Here is a 26,952-nt window from a genome sequence, read left to right as displayed (position 1 = left end):
GATTCAGACCTTCTGGACCGAGATGGCCTCCTTTTTACAGGGCTTGTTGCGGACCCCTGTGCCAGTCTCCGTGCAGTCTATGCTGTTTGCCCATTTTTCATTCTTGTATATGTACAATTCTTATGAAAAATTATTTCTTAGCAAATGTTTTATTTTGGGGAAGAAATGTATCTTGTGTTGCTGGCTGTCTTCTGAACCACCTTCATTCTGGTATTGGAGGAATTGCCTCCATGAACTTATGGGTTGGGAAGCCCGACGTCGGAGCAGAGACTTTGTTCACACTTGGACTCCATATTTGAACATTTTGCCTGCTGAGAGTCGTAGTCAGGTCTTGAATAGACTCCACCTCTGAAACTGTGCTTCTAGATGTCTCTGCTGTTCCCTGCTTGCGAGTTTTCTGTACATGTGGGGGGATGGGGAGGGGTGGGTGGGGGTAGGGTTTTCTTTGTTGGGGGGGTGGGGGTATTGTGGGTCCGGGGAGGACATAAGAGTCCAGTCCTCCGCGGGTGTTTGATGAAACTGTATTCCATGGTTATTATTGCTGTTGTACTTACTGTTGCTTAATAAAATAGATTTAAACATAAAAAATACCTTATAGAAGTATTGAAATTTTTCTCTATTTCAATTCCACCTTTAAATAAGATATACTTTTTGTATGCCACATCTAACAAGGCTGGTCATCAACTAGCACAATATCTAAAATTGAAGATGGAAAGAACATCTATAGCGGCCATAAAAAAATATGACTGACGAGATCTTAACAGACAGGGAAATTTGTGGTCAATTTCACAGCTTCTATCAAGATCTCTACAAATCGGAAAACCCTTCATCGCCGCTAATAGATGAGTATCTTGCTCATATTACTGGACCCAAGTTGACTGAGCGTGATGACGAACTTCTGTCCTCACCTCTGGAATTAGATCATCTCAAGGAAGCATTGAACTCCATGGCCAAGCGTAAGGCGCCAGGGCCTGATGGATTATCAGTTGAGTTCTATGTGGCTTTTCAGGAAGCCTTATTACCATAACTGTTATCGTATCTAAATCACCTTATCGATCAGGGCATGGCGACGGGTTCTTTTACAGAAGCAATGATTATTGTCTTACCGAAACCTGACAAAGACCCGCTCTACGTGCAACACTACAGACCTTTGGCTCTGATAAACATCGACACCAAGATATATGCGAAAGTGTTAGCATCCAGACTGCAAATGGTATTACCAAAATTAATCCACACTGATCAAAATGGCTTTATGAAAGACCGTCTTGCCAGCGACAACTCTCGCCTTTTCTCTCATATACTGCACGTTTCCAGATCGGCCTCTCCATATGTTGCCGTGGCCTTGGATGCAGAAAAGGCGTTTGACCGTGTGGAATGGTCCTTTATGTTTAAAGTACTTTCTTGGTTTGGCTTTTGTGAATCTTTTATTTGAATGGTGAAAGTCCTGTACTCTCACCCAGCAACTAGACTTCGTATTAATGGGATCCTTTCGGAGATGTTCTTTCCTTCGAGAGGCACAAGACAGGGCTGCCCGCTTTTCCCTCTCTTGTTCAACTTGGCTTTGGAACCACTACTGATTGACATCAGATCCAACCCTTCCATACGAAGATTTCAATTGGATGACTTCTCAACTAAATTATCGGCTTATGCAGACGACGTCCAAATATACACTTTACTGGAGTCTTTACCGAGTGTGCTGCATACAATTGACACCTACTCTACTGTTTCTGGATACAAGCTAAATCCAACTAAGTCAGAAGTAATGCCACTTTCTGGAATGCCATGTGGCAAGGAGGTTAGAACGCTCCATCTCAAATACGCCCCGACTAAGTTGAAATACTTGGGAGTATATGTCGGCACCACTATTGAAGAAACTCAAGAATATAACGTCTCCTATATTATGGACATATCACCTCTAGCACTACCAGATGGTCGCCACTGAAATTATCTCGGTGTGGACGGTTGGACTCGATTAAAATGGTCCTAGCCCCAAAAATTACCTACATTCTATCTATGATTCCCTTCCTTTTTCCACTCTCTGCATATAGGAAATTTGAATCTGCCCTGGTTAAATTTTTATGGAATGCTAAGACTCCTCACATTGCCCTAAAAAAATTAAAATGTACTAAAGAGCATGGAGGAGTCAACTTTCCTAGTCTTTATGACTATCATCTGGCCTTTTTATGCAGACAAGGATCACATTGGATTGTAGCTCCAGAGGAGTCGAACATGCCTGCTTGGTTGAAATTAGAACACGCTTTACTTCCTGAGGATCATCTCATGTATGTACCATTTGCTAATAAGGGAAATGTGCTACGCAATAATATTATCTTCTCATCTACTATAACTGCTATACAGGAAGTGGACGCCATTGCTCCAATACGATGGAACACCACCACTAGCTCCCCTTTATGATGAAATCCGTGTTTACTAATTCAGGGACGCTATATGGAATGGAAATCTTGGCGTAAGAAGGGCATTTGGTCCATTGGACAATTATTATCTGACCATACATTACTAGATTTTCATGATCTCGCTAAGACATATGACTTGGAATCCTCTCATCACTACAAATGGCTGCAACTAAGGCATTGCTTGTTGGCTTATTTCAAGAGAACTACCTTATCAACAGATACGCCTACCATATTCCAATGGTCTGCTCTGATAACTTCCAGGGCGGGTCAAGCCTCTGCATGGTACAAGCTATTACATACACAGAAATTTACGCCACCTATGGCCCTATGTGATATATGGGCTCATGATGCCTCTGTGCCTGCAGATCAGTATAATTGGGAGGAGATTTGGCTATCATCATTTAAGGCTCTGAAATCATCTACTATGTTACACATTGTCCTATTCCTTTATCATCGTGCGTATTGGACAATACTAAAATTGTCCAAAGTAGGGTCCTCTAATTCAAACAAATGTTGGTCCTGGGCGAATGATGTAGGGACTTTGGATCACATGATTTATAACTGTACTCAATTACTACCGTTCTGGTCAGACGTATGGTCCACTATCTGTCAGATACTACATATCAATGAGGATCTTTCATTTGCTATTGTCATTTATGGATCAAGTGCCTTGCAGAACATCACCTGGATAAATATGAAACCCGATTGCTTAAATGCTTAACTCTCATAGCATTCAAAACTATTTTGTCAAGTTGGAAAGACTTTTCATCCTTGCATCACAACACCTGGTGGAATACTGTATGTTTATTTTCTAAATTTGAACTTGTAGCTGCTGATAAGACTAACTCTTATTATTCATATCATAAGGTGTGGTCTCCTGTTTTAGCCTATTGCAAATCTGGGTAGACAAGTATATTAGAACCTTTCTATAATGTACTGTATCTGCTGTCCATAACTACAACTGATATGATCAGTAAGTACGTTGGCGATTGTCTATAATTAGCCTTCGTCACTCTTTTCTTGCACATTTTATGACCAGTTGATTGTATCGCTGCAATACACAGCTTGGTGTTTTTTCGGATTTTATATTTGTACTATTTACAAAATTTAATAAAAACGTTTGAACTGAAAAAAAAAAAGATATACTTCTTGCCAGTTTCTTCTAAACCCCAGGCTGAAGAAGTCTAGGCCCAGGAGAGAGAGAGAGGCCGTTTTTCAGGATATATCATCTATTTTGGAGGATTCATTGTTATAAGTATCTGTCCGAGTAACACTTTTTGTTATCTTTTGTTGTTGAACAAGATCTTAATACAGTTTAATTCTCATATTCCATTTTATGGTAAAAAATTTTGGATTTATCCAGATGTGACTAAATCTACACAAGATAGATGGAAGAAATTCCTGGCACGGAGGGAAGAAACTCGGGCTTTAAGAGCATCATATTTACTGGCATATCCATGTAAATGCATAATAAGATACCCGGATGTAAAATATGTTTTCTTTGATCTGGAACATTTGAGGGCCTTCGTTGATATTAGTAAAAATCTCCAATGGTGTTGATTCAACTAAAAATGTATGATTGGTGAATGATAGGTAGATTATTTTCAGTTTAATGCCTTTTCTTCTAATTGTTTTCTTTTTGATCTTCTTTTAGGGCTCCTTTTACGAAGCCGGTTTAGCGCACGTAATAGCACACGCTAAACTGCCGGCCGCGCTAGCCGCTATCACTTCCTCTTGAGCAGGCGGTAGGTTTTCGGCTAGTGCGGGGGTTAGCGCGTGATGAAAAGTTCCATGCGATAAAGCCGCTAACGCGGCTTCGTAAAAGGAGCCCTTAGTTTTCTGTCCACCGCCCTTCAATTTTTCTTTTATATGGTGGTCTAAGGAAGAGTAAAGGTTTTTTTTTTCTTGATTGTTCTCTTAAATGAAGATGTATACTTGTTTATCAATGCTCTCTGTTTTTCCTGAACAAGTTGCAAGAGCTTGTATAATTTTTAAAAAATATAAATAATTTTCAAAAAATTTGTCCGATACGATCATCCCTAATTTTCGCTCCTCTTTCGTTCACAGAAATACTTCACCCCCTAAACTGTACCACTAAATTAGGTTTCTGCAGCCCGGGAGCGCTAGTGAGCGCGTGCACGAATGGCAGCCTGGTAAACTCGCTCCGGAGACCCTCGTGTTTGTGCCTCAATAAATATCACTTTTGCTGTTTTTGTCGGGCTACATTTTCAGCGCTTCGTTGTCCTAATCATGTCGGCTTCTAAGCCCGGTAAACGGAAGAATGCTGAGCCCGCCTCTCCGCACAAACTGACTACCGGTAAATCCGAGGATGAGCAGTCCGCCATTATGGCGGAACTTCGCGGCATTCGCGAACTTCTCACTGACACTAAGCAAGACATCGCAGACATAAAGGAGGACCTTACCAACCTGAATGGTGAATTTGCTAAAGCGCTTTCCCGCATAGATGTATTAGAAACAAGAGCTGCGGCGACGGATGAATCGCTGAAGATTTTGCGGCGCCAGTCAGCACGTGTTGCCACGTTGGAGCATGCGCTAGAAGACGCTGACAACAAGGCCTGTCGCAATGGTTTCCGTCTTCTTGGGCTGGCTGAAGGGAGAGAAGCATGTGACATCGTGGAATTTCTGGGTACCTTACTGCCACAGGTACTTAAATTGAATGAGGCTCCAAAACTGGAGTTTGATAATGCTTTCCGGGTGCCTCATCAGCGCCATCTGACCACCAAGTTTCCTAGACCGATTGTGGTGACAATGCTGCGACATAACCAGACCATGCTCATCATGCAACATGCCAAGCTTCACGGTCCGATCATCTTTGAAGGTACCAAACTGCTCTTTGTGCCAGATTTAGCGAAGGAGACTGCTAAGCGACGTAAGCAATTCCTGGCATACAGACCTAAATTAAAAGACATAGGTGCTAAGTTTGGCATTTTGTTTCCAGCTCGCATGAGGGTCACCTATAACAACAAAACCACCGACTACAATGATCCTGCTGTCCTGGCGGAGTTCCTAGAGTCTGTTCAGCCCTCCTCTATTGATAAGATATGAACTTGAACATATTGCATTTCAGATGTTTTCTCACTATGTTGCTTAATATGACATGCCCTCTCTTGATCTTCATGGTAGTGATGTTTGCTTACTTCTCACTGATTTGTCTCCATGGCTGTTGGTTTGCTAGTCTATCAGTGCCACTCACTTACCCTTAGGCTATGTTAGCTTGTTTGCTAACCCCTTATGCTGATGCAGTCTGTGCCATGCTTCATTTTTTTTTATTATCACAGGTTTGTACCGTAGATGTTTCAACTATATGCATCTGTTCTCATGTTACTTATGTATTTCATCCCATATGTCCTCTGACTTCTTTCAAGCTTTCACATGTCTATAACCTGCTTATCCCTTAATGTTAAGGGTCTTAATAACCCGGTGAAGAGAGTTAAGATACTAAGATATATTGAAAGCTTTGCTTCAGACATCATTTTACTTCAAGAGTCTCATCTCTCTGTGACGGAGTCTACTAAACTGGTTTTAAAAGGGTTCTACCCGGTGCTATTCTCCCCTGCAGTGCACAAAAAAGGAGGGGTGATCACCTTTATACGCAGATGTGCTGATTTGTCTATCACCTCTCATACTAATGATATTAGTGGAAGATGGTTAGCAGTTAATATAGCCATTAATAATTTACCAATCAGTATTGTTAATATCTATGCACCAAATGTGGACCATCCATCATTCTTTGATGATATTGCAGATATGACTGCATCTACCTGTGGCTCACACTACATCTTAGGGGGTGACTTTAATCTAATCCTAAACCCCTTACTGGATAGGAAGTCATCTGTTCCTTATCGTAAATCAAGGTCTTGGTTCAAGTTACATGAAATGATGGAACACCTGAAACTTGGAGACCCGTGGAGAACTTTACATTCTGGAGACTTGGATTACACCTTCTACTCTGCACCGCATGCTTCATATTCGTGCATCGATTTCTTTCTGCTCAGTTACAACCTGATGGCTAAGGTCGACTCAGCTACCATTGGAGATATAGCAGTGTCAGATCATGCTCCAATTTTTTTGTCCTTCAGTGACTTGAGCCCCCGAGTAAATAGAAAGGTATGGCGCTTTAACTCCTGCTTATTGTCTGATGAAAAATTTGTGTCTATCATGCGGAGCAGCATTAAAGAATTCTTTGAGCTTAATTCTCCAGAAGCTACGAGCTGGACTACCACCTGGGATTGTTTCAAGGCATATATCAGAGGGTTGATAATCTCCTATGCAGCCCCCAAGAAGAAGGAAATTCTGAAATGTGAAACCATCCTGTTACAAAAACTGCAGGCGGCAGAAGAACTGCATAAATCTCGTCCTAATGATCTAACTTCTCTGAATTCTTTGAGGGCTTTGAGATTTGAATACAATTTGCTCCTCAGCTCTTCCGCTGCCAAAGAAGTCTTCATGAAGTCAGCGTACTATTACGCGAATATCAATAAGTGTGGCCACCAATTAGCGGAATATGTTAAAATAAAATCAGAAAAAACCATGATCCCGGCTATACAGGATGATGCTGGATCTATGTGGCTCAACAACGCCGATATCTGCTTGCAATTCCACCAATTTTACACCACACTATACTCGTCGGAAGCCCCTGATATATCTTCATTTAGTCCTTTCTTGGACGCCTTGCCTCATGATACTCTTTCTGAATTACAATCCACAAACCTCGCTGCTCCACTGACGAATACACATCTATCTGAAGCCTTACTCTCCATGGCAAAAAAGAAAGCACCAGGACCTGACGGTCTCACAGTTGAATTTTATCTAGCTTTTCAGGATCTGCTTCTCCCTATTTTATTACAACTTTATCTTCACCTAATTGAATCTGGACAAGTTCATGGCACTTTTACTGAAGCAATCATTATTGTTTTACTGAAACAAGACAAAAATCCATTAAGTGTCAAAAATTATCGCCCTTTATCCTTGATCAATACTGACGCGAAGCTCTTTGCGAAAATATTAGCCATCAGGTTACAATCTATACTTCATACTATTATCCACCCTGATCAAAGTGGTTTTATGAGTGGTCGCCTTTCCTCGGACAACACCAGAATGTTTGCTCATATTATTCATCAAGCTCAAAGCTCAAATATGCCTCTTGTTGCTGTAGCCTTGGACGCAGAGAAGGCATTTGATCGCGTTGAGTGGTCCTTTGTCTTTGCAGTATTGAAATGGTTTGGGTGTCCTGATATATTTATTACCATGGTGAAAGTCTTGTATACATGTCCTACTACCTCCATACGCATCAATGATTCGTGTTCCGCTTCATTTCACCCTACTCGAGGGACAAGACAGGGGTGTCCATTATCCCCTTTGCTGTTTAATCTTGCTCTTGAGCCACTACTCATTGCCATCAGATCTGCTTCGACCATTCATGGATTCCGTATAGGGGACTTTCAAGTGAAACTGTCCGCTTATGCCGACGACGTGCTCTTATATATTGACCCTGCCTCATTGCCAAATATTTTTCTCTTACTAGAAAAATATTCTCGAGTATCTGGTTATAAGCTAAATATCTCCAAGACTGAGATCATGCCTCTGAACAACTTGGTAGATCTTGAGCCCTTTAAGAGTCTCCACTTGCAACCGTCATCACGGAAACTGAAATATTTAGGTGTCTTCTTTGGTCCATCATTGGAAGACTCCTGTACATATAATGCAGAATTGTTGCTTCAGATTGCTACTTCTCTGACGGAACGCTGGTCTCCTCTCAAACTGTCTTGGTGGGGGCGTCTTGATACCATCAAGATGATTTTGACACCTAAGCTTAACTACATTCTATCCATGATTCCCTTCTTATTGGACCATAAGATATATACCAAGTTGGAATCCATATTAGTTGCTTTCTTGTGGCAGCGTAAACCTCCTCGTATTGCATTGAAAAAACTAAAAGCTGCTAAGGAGCATGGAGGTGTGAACTTTCCAAGTTACCATGATTACCACCTGGCTTTTCTCGCTCGTCAAGGATCGAAATGGCTTACATCTCCACCTGAGCGTCCTCCACCTTGGCTCTCCCTTGAGTTGCACCTATATTCAACACATTGTCTAAAACATGTTTCGTTCATGGCACCTAACCGTATTACAAAGGACAATGCCATCTTATCTTCCACTGGAACTGCGATACAGGCTGTCGATGCTTGTGCTGACTTATGCTGGAATTCGACATTGCTCGCATCCATATGGAACAACCCACTAGTCAAGATTCAAGGTCAATACATAGAGTGGAAGTCATGGCTAAAAAAGGACATATGGTCTTTTGCTCATGTGATGGAAAATTCTACACTTATGTCTTTCTCATGTATTGCCACTGCGTATCAACTTCCTGCCACGCATAGCTTCCGCTGGCTACAGCTTCACCATTGTTTATCACTTTCTCTTAAATCCCATCCACTGACATCGCTGACTCCTTCTATACTACAGTGGTGCTCGAAATTTAGTGGCGCAAAGAAAGAAGCCTCGTCCTGGTATCATTTGCTTCGGGATCATAAATTTGCGCCTTGCATCTCCCTACACGAAACATGGGAAGATACTGCTCATACTTCATTTACTCCTGTCACCTGGAAACTGATTTGAATCTCCACGCGTAAATCTCTCAAGTCTTCTGTCATGGCTCAACAGATGTTCTTCCTCCTACACCGGGCCTACTGGACCCCTCATAAACTTTCTTTAATTGATGTTAAACATTCTAATAAATGTTGGTCTTGCACCGTAGAGGTTGGCACATTTGCCCATATGTTTTATCATTGTCCTAATGTGTATACGTTCTGGTCTCAGGAATGGGTGATTATATGTGATTATCTACCGATCACATCTCCCCATACATAAGCTGCGGTGATGTTTGGCTCATGCTTTGCCAGATGTTTTGGATAAATATCAATCTAGATTACTATGTAGTTTACTACTGATAGCACATAAATCTATTCTCTCAAACTGCAAAGATTCTGCATCTTTAAATGTAACTTTCTGGTGGAATCTAGTGTGTCTCTATGGTAAATTTGGAAAAAGTAGCTGCAGAGAAAACCAATTCAATGTCTGCCTTCGATAAGACCTGGGCTCCTATAGTGGACATGTGTTAGACTGTTTCTTATATATTGTCCTGCCTGCCTTTTCTCCCTTACTATATGTTTTTAGAGTATTCCCTGTGATAGTTGTTGTGTATTTTCTGCTATTGGTACGGATTTGTATCCTGCTGTTTTTCCTTTGTTCTTGCCATTTTATTGTATGACAAATTTAATAAAAATATTGAACACACAAAAAAAAAGGTTTCTGCAGCCCAAGTACACGACCCTGCATTTTTAAATATTTAATCTTAGTTGCCAGTTTCTGGTCCATTCCATCTTTGCTAGATCCTTCCTCATGCCATCCATACCTTCAGTGGTGTCTACCCTGTTACAGATTTGGTATCATCTTCAAAGAGGTAAACCTTACTAGACACCCCTTCTGCAATATCGCTCACAAAGATGTTAAACAGAGCTAGTATATTACATCACAGTGAACTTGATTATATTTTAATATTTTCTTTAAAATAGATTCAAATAATGCAGTGATGAGTTCATTGTAATTGTGGTCTGTTTATTTTTACCACACTGTTTGAACATTGCTGTTGTATGAGTTGATGTAAGTACATCTCTCCTTCCCCAAGCCCTTAACATATCACCTCCTGTATCGCTGGGGACTCTTGCATTCGGCCCTATAAACTGCATAACTGCTCATGTTATATGCTTCATTAATGTTAAATCTGCATGTCCTAGCACATTTTTACACCTCTTTGATCTCTATGGTGGGAACTGAATCAAAATCTGAATCATTTTTGACTGTATCTAACCCACTGGGGCCATGTTCTTTCCTACTGTGTAATGTGCACATTTTCACGGTAAGCAGGAAAGCCAATGCTGATCGCAGCTGGTGGGTAAAATCTAATCTTACAAGACCATGGTATGTATCCTTTTCTGTGCTGTGAAAATGATTTCACAAGCTTGCACATCAAGCAGTAATAATTAACTAAAGCAATTCAGATAATGGCGGTTTAAATTTACCAGATTTCTACTTTTATTATATTGCATCAATGGCCAAATATGGAGCTTATTGGATCACGGACCCCTGTTCCCAGGACCCTCCAGCTTGGTTTGAGATAGAACGATTTATATGTACACCACTACATGTCTCTTGTATGGCAACAATTCCAATCCCTAGACACCTGAGAAGATACTCTCTGTTGAGTGCGACGCAGCATGCCCTTCATCTATTAGATGCGATAGCAGAAATTTCAATCAAAGATAGCCCATTTGTGTCTATATGGAACAACCCCAAACTCCAACACAATGGAAAATCACTTTCATGGAAAAGATGGCAGCGGGCTGGGCTGTGGTTTCCTCATCAAATAACTACTCAGACCTCTATTGTTCCTTTCAACACACTCTGCTCTACATACTTATTACCACCTTCCACATTTTCTCAATGGCTTTCCCTCACTGAAGCAATATCTTCTCAGTCCCTACGATTTGACTTTGAGTCATCCATTCACACTATACGCCATTGGTCTTTACTGGCTATATCGAAAGGCAAAGCAATCTCTTTATTTTACAGCATACTAAGGGACAACTCCTTTATTTTTTCTCCTCATTCCATGAAACACTGGGAATCCATACTAACAACCCCTCTTACTGATGTTGACTGGGATCTTTTTTGGTCCTCGACAAATCGTCCTCTCTTATCCTCCAGAGTTTCACAATCAATGTTCTTCGTCATGTGGAATGCGGTATGGACTCCTTTTCGGATGTGGAAAGCCAAACTTAAACAAGACTCTATATGCTGGAATTGTATGAAGGAGGCCGGAACCCTTGATCATATGCTCTTCCACTGTACTCCAGTTCGCTCCTTCTGGTCTCGCATTTGGGACACTATAAAACATGTTACCAACTGTTCGGATGAACTTACCTTGGATATTATAATTCTCAGATCTCAGCACCCCTGCTTTATTCTTTCGAATTGTCCTCCTAAACTTATTGACACTATGTTTGTGACTGCCCTTATGCATATATTAAAGAATTGGAAATCCTCTTCATCATTGGATTATACTTTTTGGTGGAAATCTTTGTGCATGTATCATAAATTTGAATCATATGCTTATGAGAAGAAAAATATTGCTCGACTATCCATGAACATGACACTATGCAACTCGCCTTGGAAATTCTTAGACTCCTATGTTAGTTCTGTTTCATAGACACTCCTGTCTTTCTCTCTTTCTCTTTCTCTCTCTCTTTCTCTTCTTCTCTTTACTTTCTCTTTTCTCTCCTTCTTTCTTTCTTTACTGTTTTCTCATAAACAGTCCAAGTACTTTGGTTCTCTTAGAAGATTTCAAACCTAATTACAATTGATTGTAGTTACTGCTGTGTTACACTAAATGTTATTAGTTTCGAGATCCCAGTGTCTTACATATATCTGAATATATATTTGGACTGTATCTTTTCATAAAACTTAATAAAAAATATTGAACTAAAAAAAAAAAAAAAAAAAGAATTGTGTTGTCATTTTTTTATTTTGAGGAAAGTATGGAGTAATTGGAAAAGATGCTGGAAGAAGAGATTACATATGGGAACTCTTATACTGCTTTACCTGCATGAATGAATCACAAATGAGCAAACTGGATGGGCTGTTTTTGTCTTTTTCTGCCATCATTCCTTATGTTACTGTTAGGTTTCTATGTTTACAATGGAAGATTTAAAAAATAATTTTATTCTAGATCAGCTAATCAGCTACCACAGGATTTTTTTTTTTTTTTTAAAAAAGGTTCCACTTTTTGCAATGCACATATTCCAGTCTCAACTACCCTTTCCTTGAAAATGAATTTTCTGATGTTCCAAAGTCTACCCATAGTTGGCCTAATGGTACAACCACATCATTTAGACCTGCTAGTCATAATGATGAAATACCGTATATACTTGAATATAAATCGAGGTATCCTTTTTTCCCTCCAAAAAGGGGGAAAAAAAGGTTGACTCGAATAAAAAACGAGGTTACAAATGTGGGTTAACATGGTGAGCCAGTCTATAAAGACTGCTCATCCTCCATCAGCTCCATAAGTCATTAAACATAATACAGATTTATCTGTGATGCATATATCCCAAAGCTAACATATTCACAAGGCTCCTCCTACATAGGAAAATGCAACTACAAGCAACCAAAAACTTAAGTAAATGTAGACAAAAATCAGACTTAAAGCTTAAGAAGCCATATGCAGTTCAACACCAGAGAAAGAGAAACATCACTTTGGAAAAGAAAAAGAAAGCAGTATAAATTTGCAGTAAAACTGCATTTTCTGTTCATGAAATTAAAAATAAAATACATACAAATCCAGAGAGGGGGAGGGGATTGTTTATTTTATATTCATGTATAGTACATAAGTGTTTTTCAAAAATGTTATGGGGCTCATAATCGAAAGAGAAAAACGTCCAAAAAGCGGCCTTGGACGATCATAAATGAAAGATGACCAAGTGCCAATAATAATCAAACCAGGTTTTGGACGTATTTCTAAACGACCTAGGCCTTCATAGTGCCACTGAACAACGATAGCTAAATGGGGCGTTTCAGGAGGCGTGTCGAGGGCGGGATTTGGGCGGGACGTGGGTAGGCTTAGACTTAGTCGTACAGCATGTATAACCAAAAGTTTTACAACAGAGCCTAGACGGAACTTGGATGTTGTGACTTAGACCATTTAAAACATGGTCTAAGTCACAAAAACCCACCTAAAGTCACCAGATAAGCACTGCAGACACAAACTACAGACCCCCACATACTACCCCAGTGATCACCGACCCCCTCAACCCCATAAAAATCATAATCACATCTTCAAAATTCAGCCTGCAGACCATCATCACCTGGCAGCCTGGCATAGGAAAGCCTAGTCGTCCAGCACAGAGGTGACTTAAGCCGTCTTGGGGGTGGGTTAGGGACTCATGGAGAGGAGGACCCATGCCCATAAGCCCCTGTAATCACTGCATTGATACTTAAACATGTACACTCCCCTATACACCCCCAAAACCCTTTTTTACTGGCATATAAGTGGCTCCTGCAGCCATAAGGGCTATTAGGGTGGTAGATAAGTGGGTCTAGGGGATTCTGGAGGTGGTTTGGGGGGGCTCAACGTCACCTATAAGGGAGCTATAGTGAGGAGAAGACATGGCACCCTTTTTGTGAAGTTCACAGCAGTGCCCACTATTTAGGTGCCATGTCTGGGTCTTCAGTCCATCATTTTGCAGACCCCTCCCACATCCAACAGGGCTTGTTCTAGGCATTTTGGACTTGGACGGAAAGTTGGACGAAAATATGGTATAAAGATGGCCGCTTTAGCGACTTGGACGATCAGATCAGCAGGACGTATAGTTAAGACGATTTTCTAAACAAAAAAAATTTTGGATGTATTTTTCGAAAATGTGTTCTAGGCTGTTTTTTTACTTTGGACAACTTGCGGCTTAGACAAAAACGGACTTAGACGTTCCTTTCGATTCTGCCCCTCCATGTGTTTTTATAAAATTAATAAAAAATTTAAGCAGGAAAATTCTTTTTTTTCTACCTTTGTTGTCTGGTCATTTTATTCATGCTTATCCCAGTTTCCAGTCTCTGCTTTCTTCTGTCTCTTCGTAATTTTCTTTCCAGGGACTTTAGTTTATCTGCCCCTTCTTTCCTTCACTTATTTATTTATTATTTATTCATTTATTTAATTCGTTTTCTATCCCGTTCTCCCCAAACAGCTCAGAGCTGTTAAAGGTTGATATACATACTATATAGTTAACAGATTACAATTTGCCATAGTTATAGTTACAGTACAATTTTTTTATACAAGTTTTTATCCTAATTTGACACATACTAGGGATCTAATACCAATATACATAATAATCAGTTTACAGGATAAATTTGACATTCCTCTTGTATCAGTAAGTCATTGTCAGTGCGTCAGACTCTTAGTGTTATTGTATTGAAATTAGTTTTTAATATATGTTTTATAATTTATTATTGTATGTAAAACCGTTTTGATATTTGATAAGGTGGTATATCCAATTTTTAATAAACCTGAAACCTGAAACATGCTGTAATTATAACGCAAGATTTATCAATATAAGTTTTGTCCTAATGTGACACATAATTGATATACATAAATATTTGTTTGTAATCTGTTGGCCTTAGGCAGGGGAGTTAGTTGAACAGGTGTGTTTTTATTGCTTTCCATCTCTGACTTTAACCTTTTCTTTTCAGTTTTCCTCCATTTATTTTTCTACATCTCTATCTGCTTCTATTTACAACTTTCTATCCCCCTCATCCTATTATTCTCCAGTGTGTTTATTTTTACTCTTCTAACCAGTATCTACTGTCTTGTCCCCTCCATCCAGCATATCCTCTCCCCTCTTTCTTCCAACACTTCATCTCTCTCTCTCTCTCCTTCTACCTCCATCCATGATCTCTCCCCATCACCCTTTCCCTTTGCTACTTGGGGCTCTAGTTGTGGGGAATGCATGTAAGGCAGGCAGCTGATTCCTCCCAGCAGCAGCTGCAGCGGTCGTACATGCTGTTTGCCTGCCTGGCGGAGGGGGGAGTGAGGAGTCAGCAGCGCATCTGGATTACAATTAGCCCTGCTTTCTGTTCCGGTCCCGCTAAACCAACTGGCAATGATGAAGCCAGACGCTGCAGGGGCCTTCGCTCTTGCCAAATCACTATAGGTTCTGTCGGTCTCGATCCTACCCCTCAAAATCAGGAAGTAACTTCAGAGGGGGGGAAGGGCGGGATTGAGACTGGCAGACTCCATTCCCCACAGCTTCAGCCCCGGTAGATTTAACTTTTGATATTTTTTTAAAACTAGTTAGAGACGTTCTCAAGTGTAGACTTGAATATAAACCAAGACCCCCCATTTTTGGGCCATTTTTGTGGCCCCCAAATCTAAGTTTATATTCGAGTATATATGGTATATTCTTAAGGCTGCTTGGATTACTTTGTTGGCTGCCAATGATCATCAAAATAGTGACTATCATCTTGTCTAGTCTTGTCTTTCTAGAATCTAGCACATTATATGTGCAACCAAGCTGGCCTGTTGCAAAAGAGGTTTTTAGTGCTGGCTGCAGCGATAACAACTCCAGCGCTCATAGGAATTCTATGAGCGTCAGAGCTGTTACCGTCTTGGCCGGTGCTAAAACACATGCTACGGTTTAGTAAAAGGGAGGGGGTTAGTCTTCCTTTTTTTTTCCATTTTAGATATGCAGACATTTACATATTCTCAAGTGGAAAGAACGAGGAAAATATGTTTATCCACAAATAGACAGACAGACATAAAGAGATGTAGTTATCAATCTGAGCTACTGTTAAGATGTGCTATTTTACTGTTAACTCCAGTTATTAGTAACTAGGTCTCATTGCATGAATTGAATTTGGGTGCTACTATCTTTATTAGTAATGGGTGATGATGCGGAAACTACTGCTGTGGTCTTGTGACCCATGTGAGTAAATGCTACTGCTTGCCCTGGATCGGTAGCATGGAATATTGCTACTCCTTAGATTTTGGCCAGGTACTAGTGACCTGGATTGGCCACCATGAGAACGGGCTACTGGGCTTGATGGACCACTGGTCTGACCCAGTATGGCTTTTCTTAAATTCTCCAACTGCCTACTAAGGTGGTGCCCAGCTGCCATGTGGCAGTTATTAGCATTGCCATTTTCTTGAAATGCCTACATTTCTGCGTTCCACGATGACACATCCCCAAAGTATTTATTATTATTATTTATTTTTAAAATGTATATACTGCCTGTTACCAAGCGGTTTCCAATTAAACATACATGTCATTAAGACAAATATCATTACGAAGACAAGAACCTCTTACTTTGCATCTTCATTACTAACGGCTAAGAAATATTACATAAATGCATTAACAAATAACTGTTTTCAGCAACGTCTTGAAATTTACACAGTCAGCACAGAGTCGCAAGTTCCCTGTTAGTGCATTCCACATTTTCACTCCAGCTATTGAGAACATTGTAACCCTCGTCACAGCATAGTGCACTCCCAGTTCCCTAGTCACTGCCAAGCTTTAGTAGTCCCCCCAAAAAAATGACAATCCCAAGGGACAGTTGATTAATGTCTTGCCCTTACCCATTGTTACAGATCTTCCCCACTAAAGCAGGTAAATGTGATTATTATGTGTTATTATGGCTGATAATGAGCTGCAAAGGGGGCATGAGTGCATGCAGACAGTATTGCAAAAACATGCATCTTTCTCAGATACAATGAAGACGTCTGCATTAGCACGGTGGTTTGCTCGTTAACTTTTTTCAGCATCAATAAATGTATGCTAACGAGATACAAAACAGCACAGTTTACACTGAAACTTTTGTGACCTAATTTTTGCATGTTAACTCCCTTTGATAGCATTCATGTTTTAGTACATTGGTCATTTAGGATAGTATCATGTTTAGGAGACCCCAGGGGTCGCTAAGTAGCTTCGGTGAAAAAGTTGCCTAGCACTGCCCATGCAGCAATTCAGAAGGAGGGCCAAGAACTGATGTGGAACCTGGGAGCCTCATTCTACTTTGGGGAGTGTGCTATTTGCCTGCTGTAGGCTGCCTGTAGATTAAGGGTAAATATATTTAAAAAGTGGCTTTATGCTGTGTATATCTTTTCATTTTTCAGTCACTAGTGTTTAGTTCATTGTAGTATGTGCTCTATTTTAACAATACAAGTACTTTAAATTTTCTCCTAGGACAAGCAGAACATAAAATCTTACGTGGGTGACGTCACCAACAGTCTTTGTTGAAACCTTTAGGTGAAATATTCAGAGCATGCAAAATAACGTACCTCCCCTTTTATGCAGCCACGTTAGGCTTTATCGCCAGCTTTGGCGGTATTAGCTCCAATGCTCATAGAATTCCTATGAGCATCGGAGATAATACCACTGCAGTCGGCGGTAAAAAAGCTTAACGCGGCTTCATAAAGTGTGGGGGGGGGGGCGAGTGAGTAAGTGCTGAAAGATTTTAAGGCACTCTGAAATAATATTTTATATATTTTTAATGTCACTTTGAATAGAAAATAACAGAAGACTGCATAAAGAGTATCTTTGGTGTCTTCGTGCCTTTATGAAAAAACTTATTCTATTTTTTGGCTATCGTATATTACATTCATACAGCATATTATGGTGCACAACTTAATGCAATCAATCGATCATCAGAAATCGTCAGAATACCAGCCAGGTAATATAACCTTTGCTGGGGCAATCGTCATTGATTCCACTTCATTTTTTGTGAATTTTTATGTTATGTACTATTTTTTAAGCAGCTAAACGAATGCGTTTTTGAACAGTTTTCCTTCTTAGCATTAAAGATTGCAGTTGCAAAGATAGGTAATCTTTAATGCTAAGAAGGAAAACTGTTCAAATACGCATTCATTTAGCTGCTTAGAAAATAGTACATAACATAAAAATTCACAAAAAATGAAGTGGAATCAATGACGATTGCCCCAGCAAAGGTTATATTACCTGGCTGGTATTCTGACGATTTCTGAAGATCGATTGATTGCATTAAGTCGTGTACCATAATATGCTGTATTTATGAAACAACAGCATATCTATACTGTAGAGCAGGGGTGTCCAAAAGGTCAATCACGATCGACCAGCGATAAACTCGCGTTGCCTTTGCGATCTGTTCTCTCTGCTTCCCCGATGCCAGGCGTGTGTAAGCTCTGGGCCCACAGCCTTCCCCCTGACGCATTAGAGAGGAACTTCCAGGCCAGCCAATCGCTGCCTGGCTGGCCCGGAACTTCCTCTCCGACGTCAGAATTGATGTCGGAGGGGGGGGGAAGGCTTGTGGGTCCAGTGCTTGTACACACCTGGCTTGGCGTCAGGGAAGCAGGGAGAAATCGGTGGCAGTGGCTTGTGGGGGATGGAGAAAGAAAGACACAGAAAGAAAGAAATGGAGGGCAGGGAGAGAAAGAAAGACAGACAAAGAAAGGGGGGCAGGGAGAGAGAAAGAAAAAGAAAGAAAGGGGCAGGGAGAAAGACAGAAAGAAAGGGGGCAGGGAGAGAGAAAGACAGACAGAAAGAAAGGGGGCAGGGAGAGAGAAAGAAAAAGAAAGAAAGGGGGCAGGGAGAGAGAAAGACAGAAAGAAAGGGGGCAGGGAGAGAGGAAGAAAAAGTTGAACTCATGGAGGGACAGAGAGATGGTTGGGGAATGGAATGAGGTCTGGAAGTGAGGAAGCATGCAGGAGGCAGAAAGAAAGAAATATTTGATTTACAGTCAGAAGAAGGAAGTGCAACCAGAGACTCATGAAATCACCAAATAGCAAAGGTAGGAAAAATGATTTTATTTTAAATTTAGTGATCAAAATGTGTCCATTTTCAGAATTTATATCTGCTGTCTATATTTTGCACTCTGGCCCCCTTTAGCGCAGGGAGCCTATGAGCGTCAGGAGCAGCACAGGACATTCAGCGCAGCTCCCTGTGCTACAAACTGCTAGTGCAGTTTAGTAAATAGGGAGAGGGTATATTTGTCTATTTTTGTGTAGCTGTTACATTGCATATTTTAAAGTCATCTGCCTTGACCTTTCTGGAAAAAACCCCCCGAATATAATAGATAATTAACATTTTTTCTGCGTACAGTGTGCTTTGTATTTTTTTTTTTTTTTTATTGTTGGTAGATCATTTTGACTTGGTCATTTTAAAAGTAGCTCGCAAGCCAAAAAAGTGTGGGCACCCCTGCTGTAGAGCTATGTGAAATTCAGATTTAGAGTTTGCTCACTATCTGTGAAATATTGAGACGATCCAGGGGTTGTCTCCTGCCTACTTGCAGTGTTTTCAATTTTAGTACTTCAGGGCTTGCTTCCGGGACAGAATCTTTACATGAATGTCCATCGCAAAACAAACAATCTGACTGATTGTGGGAGGAAAAGGGTTATATAAATCCCTAATACCAAGTAAGATTTGTAATCCTTGTTAGGCGGTATGCTCAAGTTGACTTTGCTTTAAATGAGATGATGGTTTTCATTCTCCGAATCCACCTCCTGCATAGCACTTACTCTATTTCCTGAAGGTTATATGTCGTATCTTTACTAAAAAGAAAAAAAAGGTGTGTTTTTTTATAGTGTAATAACCTAGTACAATTGTGTTGTTTTAAATTCTATTTCAGAACCGAATGGAGGAAAGCAAAGCATTGTTTAGGACAATTATCACATATCCATGGTTCCAGAACTCTTCTGTCATTTTGTTCTTGAACAAGAAGGATCTTCTAGAAGAGAAAATCATGTACTCTCATCTAGTTGACTATTTCCCTGAGTATGATGGTAAGCTATTTCTTGAGAGCAACGGCATGCTATATCTGCTCATTTCAATAAAATTCTAATGAGTGCCTTAACAATTAGAGGGAAATTACCTACACAAAAATTAGTAAAACATTTAAAAGAATAAAAATGTTTTCAAAGCTTTGTGAAAGATAGGTAGATAATTCCCTGAGCCATAAAAGGAAGTCATTCTGGATCCTAGCCACCTGAAAGGGAATGGGAATGGGGATTTGTATGCCACCTTTTTGTGGCTTTGGAATTCAAAGTGGTGGGCACTGGAGGATTAAGTGACTAGCCCAAGGTCACAAAGAGCAGCATTGGCATTTGATCTACTTGCTTCTTAATTTATTTATTTTTTCATTGATGGGAAAATTGAGGCTCAGTTGTTTACTATGGTACATAGAGATCTGGTTACTATAGAATTCAAGATTCTAACTGTGTTTTCAGAATTTTGATTTTGAAAAGAAAAAAAGTCAAGCAAGCAGTTTTACACTTGGCTTGCAAGTCAACCAGGAGCCATTGTAATGACTTCAGTAAAAGAAAGGCTCTCTCAAATTTGCCCAAACAGTAAATAAATCTGATTGTGGTATTCTGGAGAAATTGAAGTTTCCCTTGCAGTTGTGAGGAAATTGCACTATATAGGAGTTCTTTTTCTAAGGCGCGCTAACCGATTTAGCGCGCTCTAAATGCTAAGGCATCCATTATATTCTATGGGCGCTTAGCATTTAGCACGCGCTAAATCAGTTAGCGCACCTTAGTAAAACGACCACATAATGAATTAATGATAATCTAATTGTGGGAGAATTGATTGGATCCTTTTATGGCTGGTCGGGTTCCACTGAGTTGAATTGTGCAAAGTAAAACATTGAAAACAGCAACTTGTTTGCACACTTAACTTTTCTATATATTTCATTTTTTTAAAGGACCCCAGCGAGATGCACAAGCGGCAAGAGAATTCATCTTGAAGATGTTTGTAGACTTGAACCCAGACAGCGACAAAATCATCTACTCCCACTTCACTTGTGCCACAGACACAGAGAACATCCGCTTTGTCTTTGCCGCAGTCAAGGACACTATCTTACAGTTAAATCTAAAGGAGTACAATTTAGTCTAGCTTGAGCCTGCTAGACCTTCCCTTTTCCTCCTTTGGGCCACTGATGAAATGCAAGAGGGGGGAGTGTATTATCTGTGAAAACAGTTTGCATAATACTAATTTATTGCCGTCCTGGACTCTGTGAGATGTCCACAGAGTATGTAGTAAAGATTTGATTTTATTTAAAACTACACAGAGGAAAGCAGAGGATGCTGAAATATATATGCAGCACAGTTCCTCAAATTGTTTTTGGGTTTTGTTTTTTTGAAAGCAAAATCTTGTGACTTAATGTGATTTAAATTCTCAGTTGTGCACTCACCAGGGAGCAAGATATTATTATTATTATTATCTTCACTTTCCTTTTGCTGTTAAGGCAAAAGAAGGCTGTTTTACCTGGCCCTTGCCCTACATTTTTAGCTTGTTTTGTATGGGTTTGGGCTTTTTTTTATTATTTAAAAAGGTACAAAAGTATATTTCCAGATTCATTCCTTGGCAACTCTGAGCTGTCCCTGGAGCGATAATGGGCATAATTCTGTTTTCTTGTTAGAATTTAAGCCATTGGTTATTCTAATTTATGTTCCTTTTTTTTCTGAAGGACAAAAAAGTATTGATACTGTGATTTTTAAATTATTGATATGTATAAAGTACATCTGGGTTTTGGTATTTTGCCCACTTTTGGGCTGTGACCTTGAGAGCTCATCAAGCAATAGGGAGTCACACATGGATTTCGCCTTTAGCCATACCTGGGTTATCCAGAAACACGCATGGAAGACAAAGAATTCATATTTAGAAAAGGAAAATTACCTGAACATGCAAGAACAGGCATTTGTATTTGGTAGCATTACCGTGTGCCATAATTAGACTATTGGATCGAGCCTTTTCAATTGCAGATGCCAAATATGCCATGGACATATTCCCCCGTTGGCTGCAGTTAGAATTGTGTTCTTGATAAGAATAGTGCTATTTCCATAGCACCATTGGTGTCTTGAGGCAGTGATACAGGGTAGATCATAGGTGTTGCAAAGTCAGGTCCCTATGGCAAAGAGCTTATAATCTTAAATATAAGAATGAAGAACTCTAGGGGCCTCTTCTATGACCTGTGCTGCTCCCGACATTCATAGAGTTCCTATGAGCGTCGTGAGCAGCGTGGGCCATTCAGCACGGCTCTCTGCGCTAAAAACTGCTAGTGCAGTTTGATAGAAGAGGCCCTAAGGCTCACTCAAAATCATCTTGTGTTCTGTGCTTCATACCTGTGTAGCCTAATCTCTATACTACACTACACTGCCATCTTATTGTTAGGGGAGCTGTTCGTGTGAGGTCAGCGTTTTTTTCTTTTTAATTTTTAGTTATGGAAAAATTTACATTGCCAAAGCTTGGTTACAAAACAGGAACACGTAGTAGCTTGTATCTTCAGATGGGGCTGGAATGTCAAATTAACCGGTTGGCAGTGGACCTGGACAAAATTGCTGCCGCAAGATTTTGGGTCTATTCACCTCCCCTCCCCCTCTGTCAGTGGTTTTCATCCCCAGAAATGTGAATATTATCTGCTGTCCTAGAAGGGTATCTAGACACTCTTCAGTTGGTTTTTCCATTTCTGAAAAGTATTTGGAGTAAGTAGTAGATGGAGCCTGCTTTTAGTCCCGTTGTCAGACTTCATTCCTGCCTGCAAAGCTATTCACTCACTGGACTATGCAGTTTTGATTCCTTTCCCAATGTCCTTTACTCTGCATATTAGTACTGCAGCAAGTCTATGTGGCCTTCCATGTGCCAAAATAGCTCCCTTTATTTCCTAAAGAGGAAAAATATATTTCTTTTCCTTCTCATGAAAAATCTTGAGAGCCGAACCATTCTACAATACTTATTTTTCCTCTGATTCCGCTGGGAAAGAAAACAGAAAAACAGCTCGGGCAAAAGTTGCAAAGTAAATGAAAAGGTTCTCACTTTAAAAGAGACAGTACTGCTGTTTTCACAGCAGAGCATGGCATCTGTTCGGTGGAAAATAGCATCAGTCTCCTCTATCTATTGCACAAGCACATCAACAACTATATTCACATATACTCCTCCTCCCATCTGCTTCCTCCCAGCTTCATCTGCTTTCATTTACAGGATCATTCTCACCCGTGTGCACTTGTGGGGTCCTACACTGTAGAGCAGGGGTCTCCAACCTTTTGGCTTCCCTGGGCCTCATTGGCTGAAAAAAATATTTCTGGGGCCGTGCAAACGCTGCAGCAAGACAGAGGAGGGAGCCGACAAGACGGTAAACACCCAGGGGCAGCAGAGGAAAACACTGCATTGACTGAGGCCGCACAAAATACTTCACAGGGCCGCAGGTTGGACACCCCTGCTGTAAAGGCACCCACAGTTATTATTCACCCACATGTTAGTAAGCCTAAGTGAAACCACCAAGGGCACCAAATGTCACTAAGACCACAGTTATTATTGGTTGAATTTTCTTTCCCATTGTCAAAGTTAGATAAGAGTCCTTTTTCATTTGGCTTCCAGAGGTAGCATGATAAGGCTGAAAGTGAGGGGGAAAAAAGGACAGCTGATCAGGATGCTTCACAAATCAATTGGAAAGCAGCAGGTGCAAAACGGAAGAAGGCATCACACAGAACCAGAACATAAAAAAAAATCCTGCAGAAAGCATTGAGCCGCTGGTGGCATACCTACATTAGAGTACATTTGCCCTTAGGAGAGGCTGTCTTATGCTTTGGATAACCAGGGGAAAGGAGAAGTGGAATGAAACTAATAAACAAGAAGGTAACAGTTATACTACAAAAGCGTGAACATTGATTGCCGGATGTACTGAAGAGAGAAAATAACAAATGAAGCAAGAAAGGCAAAAAAGAAGCAACCCAATGCTTCTGAAGGAACAGGGAAATAGCATGTGCCCTTCTGTTGCAAACAACAGAAGACCACCTCAAAAGAGAAAACAAACACCACCACAGAGCATAGACAGATGCAATGGGCAAGGCATTATGTTTTCCAAATTTTATTTAAAATTGGATATACCACTTAAAAAATTATCTAAGCGGTGTACAAGGTCATAGCTGTTAAAATCAAAGGGGAAGATGTTAGGACAATAAGACTTAGATGGCATATAGAAAACAAAAGGATTAGCAGAGAAGTACAATTATTAATAGGAAAGAGAGACATAAAAGGTCAACACAGGAAGAGGGGGATACGCTCTTCCTTCTTCTTGAGGTCTAGTGTCTACTTATCATAGGCGTCCTTAAAAAGGAAGGTCTTAAAGTTGGTTTTAAATCTGTCCATAGGTATTTCCTCCCGGAGATGTGAGGGCAAGGAGTTCCACACTATAGGTGCTGTAATGGAGAAAATCTGCTTTCTGATGGTATTGTAGAATAGATGTCACGGGGAAGGAATCGCCAGAAGATGCTGGTTACCTGATCGAAGTGTTCTAATTGGACAGTGTAGGATAAGAAGTCTGTCTATAAATCCGGGTGTGTGTGTTAGTTTGTTTTTTTAAAAATAAGTATTAAAATGTTTTATGTAATTTGATGAATAATTGGGAGCCAGTGTGACAAAACAAGTCCGAAGAACATTAAGTACCATGTCCGTATGTAAGATACCGTATGAAAAGACACTTGTAGATACATACAAATCAGATTCCCATAATGGACACTAATAAACCCGCACAGGGAAGGTGAATGACATCTACTAGCCACAGCTGGTTTTCCAGGCCTTCTACCCATGCAGTCCTCCAGCAACCAGTAGGATACTCTTGCCTTTTTCACTTTGGTCCCTTGGTACCCAAAGTGATCTCCTCAGATGTCTGAATCAGGAACAGCAACTCAAGGCAGAGTGGAGAAGTCAGACATTAGTGGACTCAGTCTGAGGCTGAAGAAAGGTATTTATACGAGATCCCCAGATTCCAGCAGCAAATATTAGATCCATCAAAACAAAAATGTGTATGGCTCCTGCCTTTCCCACAGAAATATGCTAGATTTAGTAGAGTGGGAAGTTGTGATAGCCATTATTGTTTATTATTCTAGGATTTTTCATTCCAAATTTCATTTTTCAATGCACAAATGTCAGTTTGTGTATTGAAACCCACCACCAGAGATTTCATTTTATTTTGTGTTTGTGGGGGTAGAGGAAAGGGATAAGACTCTGGATTGGTGTATTGTTGGCATCATTCATTCCAGTGTTATTCCTCCTTCCAGTATTTATCCCTGAAAGACAGCTGCAGGAATGGGGCAGGTAGGTTGGGGTTTGTAGTAGAGGTTGCTAAGTGGCCTGGCATTGAGCATGATGAAACAGACGATGATGCCTGTTTTTTCAGTGAAAAAAATGAAAAACAATGATCAGTGTGGTGCAGTACTTAAAGCTACCGCCTCAGCACCCTGGGGTTGTGGGTTCAGACCCATGCTGCTCCTTGTGACCCGGGGCAAGTCACTTAATCTCCCCATTGCCCCAAGTACATTAGATAGATTGTGAGCCCGCCAGGTCAAATCGGGGAAAATGTTTGAGTACCTGAAAAAAAATTAATGTAAAGCGTTCTGAGCTCCCCTGGGAGAACGGTATAGAAAATTGAATAAATAAATAATACAGCAATCCAGGATTTTTCCCTAGTTCCTGCCCTCACCCTCAAAAAAAATCTGAAATCTCATCCAGGCCATTGGTGGAGTGTTTCAACACAGTCTGACCCTGACAATGAATAATCCTAGTCTTACAAAGTTCAGTTACTTCTCAAATGAGAAAAAAAGGACGTAACAAGTAACCAAATCTGAAACTTGATTTTTAAGTATTTTATCCAGCAGTATTGCTAGAATGGCACATTATGCCATTTAAAGGGCCTGGGTCTATTTGTGCTGCCTACCCACAGGTGAGAGATATCCTTTGCTCTTTGGTTATTACAAACAGCAAACTTTATAGAAGGGAGCGTAGGGCCTCTAGATGTCTATACAGTTACCTCCATACATGCACAGCAGAAGTAAGGATTGGTAATATAGCAGGGTGATTTTAGGTGTGAGATAAAGCTACAGTCCACTCTTCTAGGGCTCTTCAGCTTAGAGAAAAGATGACTCAGGGGTGATATGATAGAGGTTTATAAAATAATGAGTGGAAAGGGTAGATGTGAATCGCTTGTTCACTCTCCAAAAATACTAGGACCTAGTGGACATGCGATGAAGCTACTAAGTAGTTGATTTAAAACAAATCGGAGAAAATAGTTATTCCCACATCGTATAATTAAACTCTGGAATTCGTTGCCAGGAAATGTGGTGAAATCAGTTAGCTTAGGGGGATTTAGAAAAGGTTTGGATAATTTCCTAAAAGAGAAGCCCATAGGCCATTATTGAGATGACTTGGGGAAATCCACTGCTTATTCCTAGGATAAGCAGCATAAAATCTGTTTTACTACTTGGGATCTAGCTAGGTACTTGGGACCTGGGCTGGCCACTGTTGGAAACAGAATACTGGGCTTGATGGACCTTCGATGTGTCCCAGTATGGCAATTCTTATGTGAGCCAAGTATAGGACAATCAAACCATTGTGACATCAGTGATGAGCCTGGCTCTTAGGCATTAGTGGAATGAGGCATTATGACATCACAATTTCAGCTCTGGAATGTTGCTATTCTTTGGGTTTCTGCCTGTTGGCCATTGTTGGAAACACGATACTGGGCTTGATGGACCTTCGGTCTGTCCCAGGATGGCAATTTCCAGGATGTTCTATGTGTAATGGCTGAGAATGCAGGGTAGGTAAGGCAATAGTAGAGCCTTCAATCCTTGTGTGTGACAGTGGAGGCTTCATTGGCCCGTGCTCCGTGTATGGAATTCAGGAGTTGAGGATTGCAAGGTGTGTGATCAAGGCCCTAAGTAAGCTGTCCCTTGATAGACAGGATAACTCTCAAGTAAAGTAAGCAAGTGTGCGGTTGGTATTTTTTCTCTTTCTAGTTATAACATTTTATTGAAGGAATCAAGTAAATATACAATAAAATAATACAAAGAGGTATTCATTACAAGTAGATTCACAATTGTGATATTTCCATACATATGTTTATCATTCCTCCAAAATATATTTCCATATGACCTATTCCATCCCCCCTA

The 26,952-nt window shown here is 40.4% G+C and overlaps 1 protein-coding gene across 1 annotated transcript in view; it reads left to right on the top strand.

Moving 5' to 3' along the window:
- LOC117351589 (guanine nucleotide-binding protein G(q) subunit alpha) overlaps window positions 1-22,115 on the top strand; it is a 246,120-nt gene extending 224,005 nt beyond the window's left edge. Inside the window, exons 6-7 of the mRNA XM_033927084.1 lie at window positions 19,638-19,791; window positions 20,712-22,115. Of these exons, the coding sequence (XP_033782975.1) occupies window positions 19,638-19,791; window positions 20,712-20,902 (345 nt within the window). The 3' untranslated portion in view covers window positions 20,903-22,115. The remainder of the gene's footprint in view (window positions 1-19,637; window positions 19,792-20,711) is intronic.
- Window positions 22,116-26,952: the final 4,837 nt, after the last annotated feature.

Source organism: Geotrypetes seraphini, chromosome 1, assembly GCF_902459505.1.
Source record: "Geotrypetes seraphini chromosome 1, aGeoSer1.1, whole genome shotgun sequence".
Classification (NCBI taxonomy): domain Eukaryota; kingdom Metazoa; phylum Chordata; class Amphibia; order Gymnophiona; family Dermophiidae; genus Geotrypetes; species Geotrypetes seraphini.
Note: the sequence above shows the minus strand (reverse complement) of the source record. Positions and strands in the feature narration are given on the sequence as shown.